Here is a 21,310-nt window from a genome sequence, read left to right as displayed (position 1 = left end):
TTTAATTGGGCTCACCTGGCCAACTAATTATCACAGGTGTCTGAGATTGATTTCATTCATCCAAAGAACCCTGAGACACAATACCATCCATGAGTTTAATTGAAAAACAAAAAATTTAATCTTTATGACACTTAAATACAATTTGCATAATAATTTGGAACGCGGTGTATTAACATTCCGTAAAATGTGAACATAGCAGAGAGTAGAGCTGCAGAGCTGCTGTCTGACTCCCAATTAACAGAGAGGCTGTGCGCACTCACGCCCAAGGAGCAGCGTGACTTAATTATTTCAGAAGCTAAAAGTATAGTTATATTTTCCCGTGTCAAGTTTACTCTCACTTTTCCAATTAGACGAGTCCGCCATGTAAATAGCAGCGGGCCAGGTGCAGGCACACCTGGCTTTTAAAGGGAATGGCAGATGACATTCTGATTGGTTGAATTCATGTTACACTAGGGCTGCTCGATTATGGAAAAAATCATAATCACGATTATTTTGATCAAAAAATCGAAATCACGATTATGCAAACGATTATGCAGCACATGTGATGACTTATATTGTTTACACGACAGTATGTCATTTCTGTCTCTACATGGTCGTGCGTTTACAATTCTCCTCTGCTCTCTGTATTGCGCACAGCGGAGTTCGGCCCCGATGCGCGCGCGCGCGCACACACACAGACCAACCTCTCTCGCTTTCCCTCTGCCATTTTCTGCACGCTGTTTTTNGTTTACAATTCTCCTCTGCTCTCTGTATTGCGCACAGCGGAGTTCGGCCCCGATGCGCGCGCGCGCACACACACAGACCAACCTCTCTCGCTTTCCCTCTGCCATTTTCTGCACGCTGTTTTTGAAATCTTCCGCGTTCACCTGCCCCTCGCATTATTCGTAGTTCACCTACTTGACTAGTTCGTGGAGTGAATAGAGGAGAGGAGGGGAGCGGGCAGTATTGCGCATGCGCGGCTTCCGGGTGCGTTTGATTTGGAACACAAGACAATGAGAGTAAACTGACAAGAAGCGCATAATCGTTTTATGTTGATTATTTTGTTTTCATAATCGTTGAAAGCCCAAATCGTAATCTAGATTAAAATTCAATTGATCAAGCAGCTCTATGTTACACCCAAAACCAACAGATGATTGATTAAGGGACTAAATACAACTAAAGGTTTCATTAGTTCTGCTGATGTTTGGTAATAAACCAAAGTATGGGACAAGTATGGAATAAAGAATAAGCTCTGTGAATGTTTTAAAAAATCTGCCATATTAGGGCTCAACGATAAGGACTTACCACCAGGGCAAATAAAATGCCAGAAAGGAATGAAACACATCGTCTTTTCTGGAGCTGATGATGGAAGGAGTGCACCATGTCGCTTCCTCTTCCTCTCTGCTGAGAGTTGCACTTGCACAGTACCTTTCGGGCTTCCGTCAGAAAATGGCAGCAGGTAAAGACAAAGTTTATGTGCCTGAAAGTTGAGTTTAGTCGAGTGGCGTTAGAGCAGTGGTCCCCAGCTGGTTGGTTGCAATCCCAAAGTGGGTCGCTGGTCCACTCTGAATGGACTGCAAGTACTTTATTTTGAAATATAAGGGATTTCCAGCACAGAGCTTTAATTTGAAGTGCTGAGTAATGGACAGCTACTTGACACAGACAGCTACTAACTCGCTGACACGTCCAAACGCAGGTATGATGCTGAGTATATTAAAATGTTTTCACCTTAAACTAATGACTAGGGAGAAACCACTCCAACTATGTTTTGCAATTTGCCACAAGTTTGAGAGCTAGACGGATAAAATCTGACCTTTTTTCATGACAATTAATTTTACTCTTTGTTATTTGATAACCGCTGAGAAATAAAACACTTTGAGTAATAATTGACTTCAGGCAGGTGGATTTCTGACTCACTTGCTCAACCAGGCACGCGGAAAAAACCCCAACATAGTGTTGAGCCCTGCAGATGTACCAGTTTGACCCGAAGTAATTCTTTACCGTCACATCAGATGAGACACCCAGGTAGAGAAATGTTCCCGATTTGCACCTTTTTCTCTGAGTGTTTCACAACCAGGAAATAAAGATGATAAACTCAAGTAAAGAAACAATGCAGGAGCTATTTACAGCAGCTAAAACCATTTCCAAGAATTGAGAAACAAAGTTAACGCTAACTTTTCGGAGAAAAGATTCACAGATTTGAGTTTCCTGTTCCTTTAACGCCGAGCACATTTTGTAAGAAACATTTTTCAAGCCTGACTTTGATCATGAAAGAAAAAGAAAAACCAAAAGAGTCTGATAATTGAACAGTGTTGTATATTGTGCTTTGTGCTATTTCTGCGGGGTTTTGCATCAACATATGTCAGCGTGGCTGCTCTCACCCACTGCTATGACTCACCGCTCATGACGAAACCACACACACACACGGAGTTCACTTAGTTCAGCACCCACTCATCTTCCCGTCTTCCCCTCTCCCTGCAGTTACTCTGGTAACAGCGGAGGTGCCGGTCTGGGCGTCCGTCCTCCCTCAGACTTCACTCAGGCTGCTGCCGCTGCTGTTGCCGCCGCCGCTGCCACAGCAACTGCCACTGCTACGGCAACTGTTGCAGCAATACAAGAGAAACAGAACCAGGAGCTGAACTATGGCCAGGTAAATGTCTCTGCCAGGTACATGTGTGTTTCGGTAGTAAAGCGTGGGATCTGCAGAGGGCAGCAGTGACTTTCATTCATCTTTTTTTTTTTTTTTGGCTGAACAAAATAGATCCAGTGCAAATGCCGCCTGTCCATGTTGGTTTTCTAGCATATTAAGGTATTATTAGGTAAAAATCACCTTCATTATCTCCATAAACAGTGTTAGTTGGAGCTCTTCCACACCTTGGATGGACATGAAACTCTCCTGGTTGAATCATCAGCACAGGAGATGAACAACTGTGTTAGAAAATATTTGTTTTGTTGATAAAAAGTCTGGAAAATTTGGGGTGGAAGGTGGTGATTCCCAAGCTGCATTTCGACAGGAAACATCCAATCTCAGAGCTTAAAAGTGTGTGAAGTGCGTCGCTATCGGCAGTTGAGAAAACTGAAAACACAATCTGCAGCTTCAGTCAGTTCACTTTTGATTTGCGGGTCAATTTTGGATGAATTTAGCAACTATGGCATCATCTTTTGTTCCCAACTGCTGCCCCAGAGCCTTTTGAATTCAGCCATTAAATTAAGTCAATTTCTGCCATGTTTTAGTGAATAAAACGTTCTATAAATCAGGCTATGAATGATATATGAACAAACCCCTCTGTAAAAACCTTCACAATATTGATATTTAAAAAAAAAAAAAAAAACGGGGAGAAAACAGCCTTTAAAGATATGTATTGGAAATTTCCATACATTTTAAGACCAAAAATAAGACACTATAGGTGAGCAGGGTTACAATTTTAACTGATATCACCATGAGACACCCCTATTTAATTACTTACATTTATACAGATGTTTTCTTGTATTAGAAGTTTTCTGAAATTTAATGTTTAAACATACATATATCTAATTAAATATGCACATGTTTCATACATTTCCAGAACCAAAATCAAACAAAAATATACACCACTACCACCACCACACCACTAATCTACAAGAAGACATGTGTCAAATGTCAAAACTGGTGATGTTTTCACCTGTAGTGTTTCCTCTTCAGTCACATTCAGGTTGTCATTTAAAAGAAATTTTGAATACAGAATCAGGAAAAGCACTTCTGCCCCTCTTCACAAGATTATTTTATGACTGATGATCTTAAACTTTCCAGTAAACCTCTTAAGGAAATGTTTTATTTTCTGATCGATCCTTTTATTCTCTGTGTTTGGAAAATCTCGAAATAATTAATCATGCAATTGATTTAAAAGTTACCTGTCGCTTACTTAAACAAAGCTTTTACTTTTTACTGAGAGTTTACGAACTCATCAGTCAAAGTTCAGGACAATTCTTCCTTTACAAGTTTAACACAGCGGCCGGTGTTTGGATGATTGTGATGTTTAGTTGCAGGGCTGTGGGAGGGGTGCAAAGCAGAAGCTGATTTTCTGCTGCCTACACAGATTCATGACACATGCCTCTTATTAACAGCAGAGACATCACATCATTTCACGCCGCTCTCTCTTGCCAGACTATTAACACTGTCGACTTGTTTACAAAATGAGAGTCGCTGCAGAAGCTCACAAACATGCTATCGTTATTTCTGTCTCCAGTTCAGTAGAACAAAGTAAGTGGACAACATCATGCACCCCAATATACAGATGTATTAATGCAGACAATCTTTACTCACTCTGAAGATTTAAATTAAATAAATCCTAAGACACACCCTCTGAGCTAGTTATGTGGCTGTGTTCATTACCCTTCTCAGAGGAGGAAATCAAAATCAGTTCTAACTGGCCAAACGTTTTGGTCATTTTTACTTTCAGATCGAGGACTTAAAGTATTTTATCAACGTTCGTAACTGAGGAAATTACGCCTGTCTTCAGGAGATTTTCAAGCAGAGACATGGGCACACATTCAGTGGGAGAAGAGCTGTTCACTCATCACTGTACAGTTATTAAAAGATAGATTTGGCAATTTTTAAATAATTTTGACTGATTGTGTGCAGGGACAAAATTACCCCAAAGGGACACATTACGACCACTAGGAGACACATAATGACACAGAACGACCAAAAAAGACAAAAAAGAGACACAAAATAACTAAAAAAAACAGGCAAGACAAACACAAGGAGACACAAAATGACTACAAATTACATGAAATGACCAAAAAAGCGACACAGAATTATCTCAGAGAGGCACAAAACCACAAAAAGATGCATAACGACTGCAAAGAGACGCAAAATTTTCCTAAAACACAGTCGGCAGTAGCTCAGTCCATAGGAACTTGGGAGGGTCCCCGTCTGGACCAAAAATGTGGAGCGTGGACTGGTAGCTGGAGAGGTGCCAGTTCACCTCCTGGGCACTGCCAAGGTGCCCCTGAGAAGGTACCGAACCCCCTAACCGCTCGGAGCGCCTGTCATGGGCAGCCCACTCTGACATCTCTCCACTTAGTGCATGTATAGGTCCAGTTTGTGTGCATGTGTGTGTGTTCGGACCTGTGTGTAATTGACAAACAGTGAAAAATTGAATTTCTTCGGGATTAATGAAGTATATAAAATTAAATTAAATTAAAAAATTAAAGGGACACAAGACAACCACTCGGAGACACAAAATGACTGACAAGAGAGACACAAAACAACCACAAAATGACCAAAAAAAAAATACAAAATTACTGTAGTAAGATACAAAATTAACTTAAAGGGACCCAAACAACTACAAAAGACACAAACCAACCTCAAAGAGACACAAAACAACCCCTAGGAGACACAAAATGACTTAAATAACTAAGAAAGAGGCAAAAAAAAAAAAAACTATATATAAAAAGGGGGCAAAGCAACCACAGAGAGACAGAGAGGGACTACAAAGAGACACAAAACAACCACTAGGAGACACAAACTGACACAAAATGACCAAAATAACTACAAAAACAGGCAAAGCCACCACAGAGAGACACAAAAAGACTACAAAGAGAAACAAAACAACCACAAGGAGACACAAAATGACTACAAATTACATGAAATGACCAAAAAAGAGACACAAAATTATCCCAGAGGCACAAAACCACAAAAAGATGCATAACAACTGCAAAGAGTCGCAAAATTTTCCTAAAGAGACACAAAACAACCACAAAATGACCAAAAAAACACACAAAATTAGTGTAGTAAGATACAAAATTAACTTAAAGGGACCCAAACAACTACAAAAGACACAAACCAAACTCAAGGAGACACAAAATGACAACAAAGAGACACAAAACGACCAAAACAGACACAAAATTCCCTTAAAGGGACACAAAACAACCACTAGGAGACACAAAATGACTTAAATAACTAGGAAAGAGGCAAAAAAAAACTATTAACAAAAAAGAGCCAAAGCAACCACAGAGAGACAGAGAAGGACTATAAAGAGACACAAAGAGACACAAAATGACAATAAATGTCCAAAAAGAGACACAAAATGACTAAATTACTAATTACTATACTAAATAACTCAAAGGGGACCCAAACAGCTACAAAAAGTCACAAAACAACCTCAAGGAGAACTTTAAGGGACACAAAACGACCACTAGGAGACACAAACTGACACAAAACGACCAAAAAAGAGATGCAAAATAACTACAAAAACAGGCAAAGCCTCCACAGAGAGACACAAAAAGACTACAAAGAGAAACGTAACAACCACAAGGAGACACAAAATGACTACAAGCAGCACAAAACGACCTACACAGCCACAAAATTATCTTAAAGGGACACAAAACAATCTCAAGGTGACTACAAAAAGATGTTAAATGACCAGAAAGAGATGAAAAAAACCCACAACAAGTCTGTGTGTCTGGCTCCTATGTCGGAGAGGTGGTGGGGCCTTTGCATATCTGTGCCCAGGGGCCCATCATCTCATAGTCTGACCTGGTTGTAATATAACAAAATAAGAAATACACTTTGTGAGGCACTGTATGTAGTAACCTGTAGCTGTGCTGATATTTTCTGAAGTCATCACAACTTCTGCTTGGTTTTAGTCCTTGTTCCACTTCTCTGGAATGATTTAGATCTGTCTGTCCACACTCTGCCACCTCCCTGTGCTGCCACCCAGCGAGCTTTGTTCCTTACCCCTGCTATTGTACTTCCTTTCCCTCCCAGATGGGTGGAGCATCCTCTTACAGCACCCAGTTCCTGTCTCATGCGGGCCCCCGCGGCCCTCCAGGGATGGTCTCTTCCAGGCCCGGGCCTCCACCTTCCAGCGCAGGCCTGTATCCCACTCACCCTGCCCAGGCTCAGAAGATGCCTCAGCACGGAGGGTATCCCGGTCCTCAGCAGGGGCTCAAACGACCTTTTCATTCAGAGGTCAGTGGGGGGGGGGGGGGGGGTCACCAGTCAGTGTCTGCTCACACAGTCAGAATACAGAAGATCTTTTTATATCTTAATATTAGATAAGTAGGGAGCAGTTTTGATTTGAGCTGGAGCAATTAATTGATCAGTCAATCAGCAGGAAATGAACTATACTCTACACTTGACAGGTGAAAGGAGGGGGTTACGTAACCACTGTTCTCACGGCGGCAAGTTCACATACATTAGTCAGCTATAACCATAAAATGAAGGATGGTTTGCTGCCGTTTCATCGTCACTAGTTCACACTTAGCAGCTAAAGATTCAGAAAAGAATTATCTAATTGACTGCTGCTCTGAGGCCACCACCGGCAGCTTTTAAGGTGGAGTGTTTCCATGCTGCGTCACGCATGAGTTGACGTCTTGAATCAGTCGACACACCTTAAACTTTGACCATTCCTTTAGTTTTTATTGTATCTACTGCATGACTCATGCGTTAGTGATGATTGGATCTTCAAGAAAAAGTGCACTCTGCTAGCACTACACCCCTGCTCCCCACCCTGTGAATATTTACTGACTGACAGACAAATTGTCCTGGTTAATTAAGAAGTTCCAGTGTATTTAATCTCATTTAGCCACACCCATAACACCCTATTGTTGGGGGGTGAATGTGGGGCGGTTTTTGCTGAGTGAAAAGGGTCATGTGATCTTAGCTTCTGGGGTTGCAAGATATTTACGGTACGATCACTGCCTCCAAAAATATCAGGGTTTCACAGTGTTACACAGTTATTGCTGTTCTTGTCTGTATCACTTGCAATGGCCCTTTAAGAAATTAAAACAGAAGGGGTTTTTTTTGTTGAAGAAGCGCTTGACTTAATTGAAAACCTTTCTTTTTGGAAGTATGTGTAAAAGGTCTGAGAGGCAGTGGAGGAGGAAAGATGTGCATGTGCAGGTTAGATTATCCTAGCCTGGTAAGACCATCCTCGCCCTGCTGACGCCCCAAACACTTCCAGTGGGCGGGAGTACTCGCCTTGACTGACAACTTGTTTGACGATTTCTGCAATAACTTCACTTATTGCTGTATTAACTCTACTATGAAGGGAGCCGCCGTTACTGTTGTGCAACCTGTGGCCTGCATTTTACGTCATCAACTACAGTGCAGTCCCTGATTGGCTGCTGGCGTTGTCAACTCAAACCCTTTTTAAATAGGAACTATGCAAATTTGCAGGAAAGCCCAATCAGTCTTTTTTCAGCATTGGCAGTATAAAAACAAAATCGGGGAGTGCAGCAAAATGCCGCCTACCTACTTTTGTTTATACAGTAGGCGCCTTTTTCGGGGCAATGGGGGGCGTGAGCAAGTAACAAAACGTGTAGCTCAGCGTGTGACGTAAACAGTGACGTGGGAGGGAAGCCGCGGCTGGTCAGTCCTTCGGCGATTCTCTCGTAAGTCGGCCCGTTCTTCACCGTCCCCGTCATCTGACGGTTAATGGCCTCTTCGTTTGCGAGGACAAGGAGGGCGCGCAATTCCTTGTCTCCCCAGTTGCTCATCTTTACAGTGTCTGTCAGGTTTGTGTTTCCCTCTTGCTACTAGCTGCTCGCTAATTCCTGCTATCAGCTGTTTCCTGTTTATCCACCGCCAGTAGGTCGCACGTGCGGCGTCATCAACAGCTCCTCCCACAAGTCATCAACAGCCCCTCCCGTGGTGGAAGGGCACCTCGTTCTTTTTAAACCAAAAAGGTTCCACCAATATGTCTACCCTACGAGGTGGAAAATTGGGCACCTCGGATCAACTCGCCAATCCGGCTCTGTGAGTCTAAACGCTCGCAGCTTACCGGCCCAACATTTGCCGAAAATCTGGCAGTGTAAAAGAGGCTTATGGTGAGAATCCCTGATTGTCCCCGATTAGATTTTAATTCTGCAAAGTGTGGCGGCAGCGAGGCCAGACTGATTCACAGAGCGAAACAGAAGGTTGAGCTCATGTCATCAGGATGGTCTTACCAGGCTTAGGTTCTCTGTCCAGTTTGCAAATTTTTTCCAACACCCCCGATGATCATCAATTTCCAGTTTCATGATCTACAGCTGTGAACTTAGTGCCCTCAGTCGTGAAAGAGGAAGTGAGAGTCTCGAGGTGCAACAACATCAACATATATTTGTCAACAAAGAGATAATGTGACTCAGTGTTTCATGGTTTTGTAACACAGGTGTGAGGTTCAGGCTTCTGTTTGAATTCTGCTCCTTTGACTCCACTTCTGTGTTTTGTATTTGTCAAATACTCCTCTCTCCTTCCCAGGGTTTCCCGGTGCAGCAGTACGGCTCTGGAGGGATGTCAGGGTACCCGTCTCAGCCTCTGCAGTACCCCACCGGTCCACAGCAGCGATGTGCCCCCTCGCCCTCTTACCCCTCCAGTCGGATGCCTCTCATGGGACAGTACACTTCTGGATCACACAACCCAGGACAGTTCCCTCCTGGAGCCGGCCAGCCCAATCCCCCACAGTATTATAAGGTGAGCACTTCTATTTCCTCTGACTTTACAAAGCCTGGCTGTGTGGATCGTTAGCTGAGTGTCATGTTTCCTGTCTGTTCACCAGTCGGAGCCATTCAATGGTCAGGGCAGCCTGCCGTCAGGAGGAGCAGGAGGATACAACGCCTTCACACAGGCTGCAGTCAACGGCGTAAGTCATGTATGCACTCGACTCAGTGCCTTATTCAATGACTGAGTAATGACACAGAGAAATGTACTGATGATGATGATGACACTCGTCCTCTTCCTCGTCTCTCAGCCAGGTCGGGGTGGAGTGATGCCTGGGTATCCCAGCTCGCCGATGGGAGGGAACCCCACGCCGCCAATGACGCCCGGGACCTCCATACCTCCCTACCTGTCCCCGGGTCAGGACACAAAACCCCCCTACCTCCCACCGGACACCAAACCCAACATCAGCGCCCAGCAGGTCTCGACAGGTGAGACACAAGTCTGCAGTAGTCTCCAGGCACGCTGCTGCAAGTGTTCACATCACATACACTACATGTAGCTACATGCTAACATCGGGGAAGCATGAAATCTTGTTTGCTGATGTTTTTAATGTCTCTGATTTCGGATCATATTCTCGCTGGAACATGTCTGGTTGTGTTTAAAACCTTTAGTGGTGATTTTTCCATAGTAGAAAGGGCCCCTATTCTCCATTACAGTCATTACCCGGCTGCAACGTCAGTGCAGAGATGTAGAGATATGGAAGACCTGTAAACGCTGACCAGTCAGAGTAGACTTGGCTTTTTCAGGAGGTGTTCTTAAAGAGACAGGAGCTAAAGTAAAGCGTCTCAGACAGAGAGTGAATACAGGTTTTTCAGCACAGACAGTATGAGGGCAATTTCAGTGTTAGCTGTTTAAGTTTTTATACATTTCAGACACATTCGCACTGTGAGGAAAATACTAACAGGGTCAGGGTAGAGGAGAAACCTTATAACTGACCTGCTGCATGTATTTGAGGAGTTACCTGCATTGCCATCACTTCTGAAGAACCAAGTAGAAGGCAAATTACAACAATGGCAGATTAAACAATGACAATACAATTTTCACACACGAGGAAACAACAGTCTCATCAGGTTGTTCCTTGTATTTCCTGCTGAGTGAATGTAGTGAATGAATGTAAAGACTGAGACTGAAGACCATGATAAAACAATTAGCAAACGAAGCTTATTTCTGTCCTTGTAGCTGACGCTCTCTCCCTTTGTCTTCCTCTTTTATAAAGATGCATCGAAAAGCCAACAATGTAACTTAAATAAAGAAGAATAAATGTCTGTCTCTCGTCCTGAAGGCTATACTAACAGCACTCAGTACTTCCTTATTTTATGAATGAAGTCTTACACAAGTTGCAGCAAACACAGGGTCATTCAGCTCTGCACACTTTGCCTGGAAGTTCCTGAACCATCCTCCGAGCAGGGACTTTTTATAACCCCGTTCACTATCATATAGGAACTAAATTTAGTTGCTTTGAGCTATGTTGGAAGTGCATGTGAAGTTTCTCCAAAGGTTCTTAGTCCACCTCTTGTTTTGCACTCCAGGTAACCCGAGTGACGACCTGCGTCTGACGTTCCCGGTACGAGACGGCGTGGTGTTGGAGCCGTTCAGACTGGAGCACAACCTGGCCGTCAGTAACCACGCCTTCCAGCTGAGAGACTCAGTCTACAAGACACTCATGTTGAGGTAGGAAGACCTTCCAATCACACACTCGAGCTACGGTTATAGCTCCATTAGGCCATTTAATCGGACTACTGTCCTTGTCCTAGTGTACAAGCATGGAAAGAGAATCAATTTATTGTCCGACTCCGCTATGATAGGTGGCGATATGCCCCCTTTCAGCTTGTCAGTATTGGACCTTTTTCTGGTTGATCTATTACGTCACAGACCAAACAATCAAGCGTCGTCCAGCTGTTTTGCCACTTTTTTGAACAGGTCATCATTCCGTGTTTTCCTCCCATCCATTATATTTTGAAATATTTAATTTCAGCTGACACAGCATGAACTGTTGGTGTGTCTCAAATCACATACTTCCGTCAGTACACTTCCATGTAGTATACTATGTGCACTATGTACTTATTGGCGTAGTGCGCAAATTTCGACAGGGTAGTGTTGTCTCAAACCAAACATGGCCGTTGTGCACTCACCGGAAATGAATACCGCAAATTAGCTAGTTATAAATTAGCATTCGCGTTATCGTTCGTGGTACCAAATCATTACAGACTGCTAAATTAACCCAATAAACATACTGCTGGCTTATACCTGACAACAGTATAGTGGTGCTTAGTGCAAAAAACACGTGTTTATACAATGCAGCGACGCTCACGGTCGCACAGTCCTCGGTCGCTATTTCCAGTTTGAAAAGTGGTCCCTCCCCTTCCGCTAAGTAGCCAAGATGGCGACCACTGAATGTGAGAAGTGTCCATAGTTCCACACTCAACTTCTTGACTGTTTTGAGTGCACCATCTGGGTACTGATAGTGCACTGTATTTTTCCATACTTCTCAGTGTGAACGCACTCAAAATCTTAAAGGGAAATTTCGGTTTATTTCAACCTGTCTCCTATCGTCCTAAATTTGTTTCAAGTCACTAGTGACATAAAAATAATAGTTAGCATGTTAGCCGTTAGCCTAGATACAGCCGGGGCGCATAGTAGCGTCAGACCTGTTAAAACGTAAGTTTTATGTAAACGTGTTGTCTTACCTTACCGGTGTGCTGCCATGTTTGTTTACCATTTAGCTCTGTTTTCCAAAGCGTGACCGAAATCTCGCGAGAACAAGCAGCAACAGCTGGAAGGCAGAACCGGACAGTAGCCTGAAAAGTTCATTCATTTATTTTATGAAAGATTTATNTGTTAGCCGTTAGCCTAGATACAGCCGGGGCGCATAGTATGTTTTATGTAAACGTGTTGTCTTACCTTACCGGTGTGCTGCCATGTTTGTTTACCATTTAGCTCTGCTTTCCAAAGTGTGACCGAAATATCGCGAGAACAAGCAGCGATCTCATACCGTGCCTGAAATCTCGCGAGAACAAGCAGCAACAGCTGGAAGGCAGAACCGGACAGTAGCCTGAAAAGTTCATTCATTTATTTTATGAAAGATTTATAGAATAATGGCTGACTTTTTGCCAGACTTCGACTTTGTGGAGGAGGAATTTGATTTTGCAGAGTTTGATGGCCGCCCTTATTTATTTGAGCCAGAATACACTGACGAAGAGCTTCGTGAAATTGAAGAACGGAGGAGGAGAGAGAGAGAGGCGCAACAGGTAGAGGACGAGAGAGGAGGAATGGCTGCTGCAAGGCTGCGTAGCTCTGGAGATTGGTGGTGTACCTGTGAATGCTGTGCCCCAGTGCCCACAGAAGAGGAATGCCTCTGTTGCAAGGAATGGGACCGGTTGCAGCCTTATTTTCAAGGTCTGGATGTGACCGAGGACGAGACACCTCCACCTGGAGTAGTATCCAGCTGGGCTTTATCTAGAGCTCGCGAGATATATTTCGGCCGCGCTTTGGAAAGCAGAGCTAAATGGTAAACAAACATGGCAGCACACCGGTAAGGTAAGACAACACGTTTACATGTCGTTTTCTATATGTTCTCTGACATTTATCCTAACGATATGAGGCGGTCTTTGTGGAAAAAAAGCTTGTTTAGTGGACTAACTTTGCACTTGAAGGTTGCCCGTTCACTTACGTTTTAACAGGTCTGACGCTACTATGCGCCCCGGCTGTATCTAGGCTAACGGCTAACATGCTAACTATTATTTTTATGTCACTAGTCACTTGAAACAAATTTAGGACGATAGGAGACAGATTGAAATAAACCGAAATTTCCCTTTAAGTGTAAGTACAGAAGCACGCGATTTGAGATGCAGCGTGTGTGTAAGTACAGAAGCACGCGATTTGAGATGCAGCGTGTGTCTCCTCGTCCGTCCAAAAGTGTACAGCTCTGGATGTAGATTTCTCCATGTTGTTACCAGCTTCTTATTCTGTTAAGCATTTAATGCTGTTCGACTTCTGGGTCAAAGCCCTGGATGGAAACCGTGGAGCATGTGCAGAGCGCCTCGGCCAATTTGGGATGCAATTGACTGTATGCATGCAGGAGGAATTCAACTCCCAGTTGCATAACCTGGGTGTGTTAGTCTGACTTTGAGAAATTCGATTTAGTACGATTTCAGTCGGACTGACATTATTTGATTATTTTTATTGTTTTATTATTGACACCAAAACAACCATGGACCAAATACTCTCTAAACCCACGACACCCAATCCCACCTCGCCCCTCCCCGAGGCTGGCCAGCACAGACAAACAAATGAACACCACTACTTATACAAAATAGGCGTCAATAGACAAAATATAAATCAATTAAAAAAACACTGAGGGGGCAATATCACAGTTTGATACCATAATAAGCACCTGTAGGCATTGGATCACATTTCTTCAAGTATAGACATTATCATAATAGTCCAGGAATGGTTGCCATTCATTGACTGATCCTTGAGTGGTATATCTGAGCTTTTCCAACTTCAAGTGAGCCATGACATCATTGACCCAGCAGCCAAACAGAGGGGACTTCCTGTTGAACAGACTGAGACGTTTTGCTAGCAGTGATGAAAAGGCCAAAGCACAGATCTGGGCTCAGGAGAGACCCGTGGCTCTGGGTCCATGGTTTATTTTACATGTGTATGAAAATGTCTCAGAAATCTTGTCCCAAAGTTGTCCCATCCTTCAGGTGTCAGACTAACTTGTTTACGTGTATTTTAAAAGTCCAGTTTTAGTCTAACTAACACAATAAATTGATGTAAACGTACTGACTTTCAGCGTCTTTATTTGTTGTTTTACCGTCATATGTTGCACAAAACGTGGTCAAAAAGGATTTTATTTTCTTCTTGTATTATTTATTCATTAGGTTTTTTTTGTCTTTTTCTAGCGTCTTTTGCTCACTTGGTACTTTCCTTTTTTGATATTGTTTCTGACTGATTATGACTGTCTGAAATCAAGCCTGCTTTGTGTGTCACCACTGATCGGTAAACACTGTTGTTTTCATATCGTTGAGCCTTCAGACTGTTGCATCTTTTCATGAGTCTGATAAAAGAAGCTTTGCAGCTCATCAGTGTTAATAAAAGAAAGTTGACTTTATATTCTTGGCTTGAGTGCTGCGATCACTTTCACAAATCAATACAGTGCTGAAGTCATCGCTTTGTACTTCAGAACAAAGAAATTTCTGTTATGGCATCATTCCTCACAGTTTTTCTAAGTTGCTTAATATTTCCTTGATTGCAAAGAAGACACACTTGAGAGACCTTTTAACCACTAAGGGATTGTTTCAGGTTTTCTGGTGTCCAGAAAACAGAAATAAACCATATTTTTCTTGTCACACCTTAAATTACATCCAAAAGAAACACAAAGTGCCTCATTATCTCAGAAATCTTTGATAATTATAACAATGATAGTGTCTTTTTGGTGCCTCAGGACCCCCTTGAAAACAAGATCTCAAGGGGTATACCTTCAAAGTAAGATTTGAAATCATCATTTTTAACACCAGACTAATGTTCCACTTTACAGGACAGATATTTGGTGATTAACAAAACAATCATGAATTGTTTTGCTCCAGATTTTAGCTATAACCTTTTTAAAACTCTATCTGACACATAACACGAAGTGTCAGTGTGAATTCAGAGCTCTCCGTTTCTCTTCCTGGCTGATTGTTAAAGCCTTCATGAAGACAAAAACCAAGTGAGGAATGTCTGATAACCCCACCCAGTCTGTGCCTGATAGCTGTGTTGTGTCGCCTCCTGCAGACCTGATCTGGAGCTGCAGTTTAAGTGTTACCACCATGAGGACAGACAGATGAACACAAACTGGCCTGCCTCTGTACAAGTAAGCGTCTTCAGCTGTTACATACATTTTATTACTTGAGTCTTGGCTATTTGTTTTTTTTTTTTTTTTTAAGCCCTCTTTTCCTATTTGTTGTCAGCATAAGGACAGATTGTGTTAAAAATGTCATCACTGTAGAGATTTGATACCTCCTGGATGCTGTTATTGACTGTTAAACTTTATTGCTGTGATAATTATTATTAATTTTAAAAGGATATGAGTTACTACAGTGTGTTAAAAGTTTTTAAAGGTCATGTTGTAAAACATTTATAGATCCAACAAGGCTAAAAAAGCCACTTGTCATTTAATTCTGTCCCTTTTTCTCGTCTGTATCAGGTGAGTGTCAACGCAACTCCTCTGTGCATTGAAAGAGGAGACAACAAAACCTCCCACAAGCCGCTGTACCTAAAACCAGTGTGTCAGCCGGGTCGTAACACCGTACAGATCACCGTAACCGCCTGCTGTTGTGTAAGTAGCCTTTAGATGACAGCTTCCTGCCTCTGGGTTCGGCTCCCACAGTCCAGCACATTAAATGTCTCACATTAAAATCCCATTTTGAATAATGGTTTCTCCTCCCATCTCTCCGCAGTCCCACCTGTTTGTGTTACAGCTGGTCCACCGGCCGTCTGTCAGGTCTGTCCTGCAGGGTTTGATGAAGAAGAGGCTCTTGCCGGCTGAGCACTGCATCACCAAGAGTGAGTTGTAATCTGTCGTTTTAATTTGAAAGCACTTTGGTACAAAACAGTAGCTTTTTTTTAGCTTACCTGAGTGGATGTGTGTCCAGTGGTGGAAAGTAGCTCAAGCACTGTAGTAAAGTACAGTTCTGAGGTACTGTACCTCTTTTAAACAAGGTATTTTTATCGGCCATTCAATAAAGATATATGTACATAAATTTAAAAAAGGGGAAAATTACTACAAATTAATTAACTTGTGTGACATAAGTAGGGCAGTACAGCATGCCTCGTCGCAATTTTTCAGTTTCCATTTTAGCCACAAAAGTTAGAAATGGTTGCCAGGTGGGGAAGAAGCGTGCAGTTGATCCTTTAATGAAACAACGGATTTTCTCCAGTTGTAAATGATACATAACATCCTTGATCCAACGTCCATATGTTGGAGAGTCCTTCCATTTACACAGGATGAGTCTTCTGGCCAGAAGTGAACAGAAAGAGACGATGTCCGCATGGACTCTACTTAAGTTATCATCTAGAGGAGTTACTCCAAATATTGCCATGGACATAGATGGGGCAACCAGCCGGCCAGACATTGTTGAGAAAGTTTTAAGTATTAAATCCTAGAAATGAAATTGTTTCGGACATGTGACATAAAGTGGCTGAGAAGACTGTTGACACCTGTGGCATGTAGGGTCAATATCACTGCAAATCTTAGCCAACCAAGCTCTGGACCAGTGGAGTTGGTGCACAATCTTAAATTGAGCAACAGTGTGTCTCAGGCAAATAAAGGATGAATACACTTTTTTGAATTAGGGTTGCAACGATTAGTCGACTAATCGATGACTAATCGACTGTTAAAATAATCAGTGACTATTTTAGTAGTCGACTAATCGGTCTGAGTCATTTTTCATAGAAAAGTACTATAAAAGTACCCAAAATACTCTTATTGCAGCTTCTTATGTTCAAATATTGGCAGCTTTACACACTCTCCCATGACGGTGAACTAAAACCCTTTGGCATGAGCATGAAACAAGACATTAGATGACGTAATTTTGGGGTTTGGGAGAGACAGACTGACATTTTTCAAAAAGCAGCAGTATCACATGTCCCATTAAACTGCCTGTTCACCCTAATCAGAAAGTATTTTACTTTTGATAAGAACAAAATGAAAACTAGAAAAGTGCTCTCAGTAGAGCTCAGATCTCCACCAGGCAGCCGCCAGAGCTGATAACAGCCTCTCTAGACAGTACATGTGGGGCAGTTGTGCCCAGTGGAATTGTCCCTACCGGCTCCCTTACAATTTTTGTTGTTTTTTATCTTGCGTTGTTCCTAACTTTAATGGATGATAACATATCAGGTATGGACTTCATCTGCAGATGTGACGATTCAAAAATGAGACCAAACTTTTCTTTGGATGTCAGTTTTTAAGCCATGACAAAGGACAAATGTGTCCTGCACCAAACAGTAGCCGAGACGATTTCTGGAAATTTGCTCTATGCTTTTGCCACTTGATTACCGGTAAAGAGGAGTGAGTCAGCAGTCAAAGTAAAACAGGCAAAAAAACAGGTTTTCAGTAACTGCGAATCACCGCAACAACGAGAGATCCTTGAGCATACAGTTATAAATGTGCACACAAAGCAGCAGTTTGAAAGACTAGTCGCAGACAGACAGACAGACAGAAACAAAAGCAAACTTAATTTCATGAATTGATTATGAAAAATAATGCTGTCGTCTAAAAAGTTTGGGAACCAGTGGACACCTCTCCAGGTGTCTGAATTCAGAAGATGCTCTGAGCTGTCCTGAGCAACAGAACTACATTTCTCACAGAGCAGTAAAGTCACTGTACTCACATTTTATTGTTTCATTGTTTCAGTAAAGAGAAATTTCAGTAGCGGCACTATTCCCGGGACCCCTGGTCTGAACGGAGAGGATGGCGTAGAGCAGACAGCAATCAAAGTTTCCCTGAAATGCCCGATCACATTCAGACGAATCCAGCTGCCAGCCAGAGGTCATGACTGCAGACACATACAGGTAGGGGTCTCAAACACTCTTACATGTATACATGGACGTACACATGCAAATTAACTCTCACACATTGATGTCTTTCATGTTGCAGTGTTTCGACCTGGAGTCCTATCTGCAGCTTAATTGTGAAAGAGGGACCTGGAGATGTCCTGTGTGCAAGTACGTCCTGCATCAGTTTGTCACTGCACCTTTTAGCATGAAATCTTCTCAACATTAAATTCAACTTGTTACTCTCCTTCACAGTAAAACAGCTTTGCTAGAAGGTCTGGAGGTGGACCAGTACATGCTCGGGATCCTCGTCTACATCCAGAAGTAAGTGTTTACATTTGGAGTTCATGTAAATAATTGGTGTGTTTATCCAGTGACTAACTAACCCGTTTGTGTCGTCCTCCCTCAGTTCTGACTACGAGGAGATCACCATAGACCCAGTGTGTGGCTGGAGGCCGGTGCCCGTCAAACCAGACCTGCACATAAAGGAGGAGCCCGACGGTCCGGTCCTGAAACGCTGCCGAACAGTCAGCCCGAGTCACATGGTCCTGCCTAATGTGATGGAGATGATCGCCGCTCTGGGCCCAGCGTCGTCCCCCTACCACAGTCTGACTGCAGGGGGCAGGAACACCCCCGACTACAACAGGCCAGGTAGAGGCGAGACTGAGACTGAGACTGGTGGAGGAAGTATCCAGATCCTTTACTTGAGTAAAAGTACTATTACCACACAGTAAAAATGACTCCAAGTGAAAGCCCTGCAGTGAAAATGTTACTTATGTAGATATAATCAGGAGGAAGTTACTTAAAGTATCCAAAGTAAAAGTACTCCATGCAGAAAAATGCCCCGTGTATGCAAAATTAATTTGTAAAATAACTTGCAACCACAGCTTGAGAACTAAGGAGTGCTTCCTCTCCAGTGGAGTAGAAGTATAAAGTAGCATTAAATTTAAATAGACAAATAAAGTACAGGTACTCCTTAGTTCTCAAGCTGTGTTTGCCATACACTGATTTATTTTTTCTCGTGCCATCGTAGAGCTCACTTTCCCTTCCTCACCACACAAATGAGACAGAATTAGCTGCTAGCCACCCCACGCTCCCTTCGCCTCGCTCCCCACCACTGTGGACTGCTTCCCTGGGAGTAGAGCGGGCAGCAGCTTGGGAGATGGCTGGCTGTAGCAGCTCAAATTTGACCACCACAACCCCCCCAGGAACTGGTGTCACAGCAGGCTGGTGGCCAACAGCAGCACAGGATCCAATCTGTGTAACAGCAGCAACAGAAAGTTTGCTGATCTGGCAGGGAGTCTGGACTGTCCAGTCCCCCAAAGCTGGTGTTTGTGTTACTGCGGTTGCTGATTGGTGGTCAGTCTCTAGAGCTGCTGCCTGCTCTTCTCCCTGTGAAGTGGTCTTTAGTGGCGGGGAGTGAGGCGGAGGACAAACTGTGATTCAAGACATTAGCTAATGTTAGCTACATAAAAGTGAACTTGAAACCGCAGTGGTGAGTCTTTAACTTCGGTTAGCAGAGGGCCAAACTATTAGCAACATTTTCTCTCCACCTCTAAAACACTTTGCTGACAAATGCTATACATTAATAAACAGTTAGAATGTCCTTATTTCTGCTCACAATTACACTATATTTTGTTATATAAATTATCGTTATAAGTTATAGTTTATGTGTTATAAATTAAGAGAAATACTTTGGACTTTAAACTACGTTCTCGTGGGTTTAAAAGTGTAAAAGATCTTTATAAACGTGGAGTAAGGGATCTGTACTGTTGACTGGTGCTGTATGTAATGTTTGTAATCTTTGTATACACACACTGTACACAATGGCAGTGCATCTGCTCTAAGATGGGAAGTGACCCAGAACAACATTTCAAGAGCAGAGACCACAGAGTACAGTGTCAGTGTCCCCATCCCCCCTGCATACGTCCTACAGCTGGAAGCACTTTCTCTGCTCACTATTATGCAACAGAAAACAAAAGTCTACACTGACCTGTTTTTATTTGGAAGTAACATTTGTTTTGTGTTGGTCTCGTAGGGAGCCAGGGATTCTCCAGCCAAGCAGGATTCACAGACTTCCCCAACACTCCTGGCACCCCAACACTGGGAGAGTACGCCCCCTCTGGACCTCCTCCTCCAATCCCATATCAGTCTGAGCAGGTTAGACACCTTTAAAACACCTCTCTCTCGTACGTAACATATGTATGAGCAGGCTTCTGTCCGTCTTCTTGACAGAGGATCACTGTCTTTTCTGTTTGGTTCACTCAGTGCATTTTCTTTAATGGTCGAGTGGGCAACAATGACAACCAGAGTATGAATAGAAAACAGCCAGAAGGCTCTGAGCTTGTTTTACATACAGACCCAGAGTCAGTAACTGTCACGGAACTGAGGCCTGAATGTGACGTACTTAAAGGGACAGTTCACCTCCAAATCAACAATCTGTATTTTCCCTTTTACCTGTAGTGCTGTTTGTCAAGTGACATAGTTTTGGTGTGGGTTGCCGCAACACATTCTCACTCTGACCTCATCACATATTGATGTTGGGTCATGGACTTTCCACGTCCAGATACGACGTGCAAAGTACCCTGGGTGTGTTGGTTGTTGACGTTCTGGGAAGCTGTGTCAGCTTCTGCCTGTTACATGCATTGTCGTCTTTTAAAATACACTTCGGTTTTCACAGGAAATTTACTGTTAACATACAGTCTCTTTCAAAATAAAAGCACTCTGTCAATACGACAATGCAAATTGATGTTTTTTTCCTCCAACAACTGATACACATGGTTGGGTTTTGGAAAAAAGAACAGGGTTTGGCTTTAGAATCTTAGGGGACGCAAATACCGCTCTCTTGGGTGAAAGTCGGCGTTTGTCGGACCCATCTACCACACCTCCTGGCCGCCCCAGTCGGACCTTTACCGCCTTAATTTTCATCCTTGTCCCACCGTGTTTCCCCTGATGCCGCTGGGCACCATTAAATTGTAACAGCAACCGGCAGCGTATCATGCTGAAGTTAAAGGACGCCTTTTGGTTTCTGACACCGCAAGTCACTGCCCAAGCGCCGGATTTCAGCGACCTCAGAGTGAGACCGGGCTTGTTGCCGAATGTTGGAGATATCGGCCGTAGAGGTGTCTGAACTAGGACATCCCATTCTTATTAACGCAATATCTCAAGAACGTCTTCAGCAGCGCTCGACAGTGCGAGCGTTTTACTCGCATTTGCGACTAAAAATAGGTGTGTGTGAACTGTAAAAAATATTTAGGGGCACATGTGCGCATAAAAAAATCAGCCGAAGCAGCCTATATTTTTGTCAATAAAAAAATATGATAGTCT

General features: G+C 43.0%; 2 protein-coding genes and 1 long non-coding RNA gene across 3 annotated transcripts in view; all 3 read left to right on the top strand.

Moving 5' to 3' along the window:
- Window positions 1-8,649, top strand: part of ogdhb (oxoglutarate dehydrogenase b) — a 95,432-nt gene extending 86,783 nt beyond the window's left edge. The window contains exon 24 of the mRNA XM_050052440.1: window positions 8,275-8,649. The gene's annotated coding sequence lies outside the window, so the exon portion shown is untranslated. The remainder of the gene's footprint in view (window positions 1-8,274) is intronic.
- Window positions 1-21,310, top strand: part of zmiz2 (zinc finger, MIZ-type containing 2) — a 53,676-nt gene that overhangs the window by 27,791 nt on the left and 4,575 nt on the right. Inside the window, exons 5-18 of the mRNA XM_050052442.1 lie at window positions 2,461-2,629; window positions 6,731-6,934; window positions 9,206-9,418; window positions 9,504-9,587; window positions 9,696-9,873; window positions 10,975-11,116; window positions 15,224-15,302; window positions 15,636-15,767; window positions 15,889-15,994; window positions 17,844-18,001; window positions 18,087-18,154; window positions 18,239-18,307; window positions 18,393-18,634; window positions 20,022-20,143. Of these exons, the coding sequence (XP_049908399.1) occupies window positions 2,461-2,629; window positions 6,731-6,934; window positions 9,206-9,418; window positions 9,504-9,587; window positions 9,696-9,873; window positions 10,975-11,116; window positions 15,224-15,302; window positions 15,636-15,767; window positions 15,889-15,994; window positions 17,844-18,001; window positions 18,087-18,154; window positions 18,239-18,307; window positions 18,393-18,634; window positions 20,022-20,143 (1,966 nt within the window). The remainder of the gene's footprint in view (window positions 1-2,460; window positions 2,630-6,730; window positions 6,935-9,205; window positions 9,419-9,503; window positions 9,588-9,695; window positions 9,874-10,974; window positions 11,117-15,223; window positions 15,303-15,635; window positions 15,768-15,888; window positions 15,995-17,843; window positions 18,002-18,086; window positions 18,155-18,238; window positions 18,308-18,392; window positions 18,635-20,021; window positions 20,144-21,310) is intronic.
- LOC126395216 (uncharacterized) lies at window positions 12,164-13,042 on the top strand. Its single transcript, XR_007570422.1, has 2 exons — window positions 12,164-12,282; window positions 12,537-13,042. It is a non-coding gene; the product is annotated as an uncharacterized LOC126395216 (long non-coding RNA).

The sequence above is a fragment of the Epinephelus moara genome, chromosome 9 (assembly GCF_006386435.1).
Source record: "Epinephelus moara isolate mb chromosome 9, YSFRI_EMoa_1.0, whole genome shotgun sequence".
Taxonomy (NCBI): Eukaryota; Metazoa; Chordata; class Actinopteri; order Perciformes; family Serranidae; genus Epinephelus; species Epinephelus moara.
Note: the sequence above shows the minus strand (reverse complement) of the source record. Positions and strands in the feature narration are given on the sequence as shown.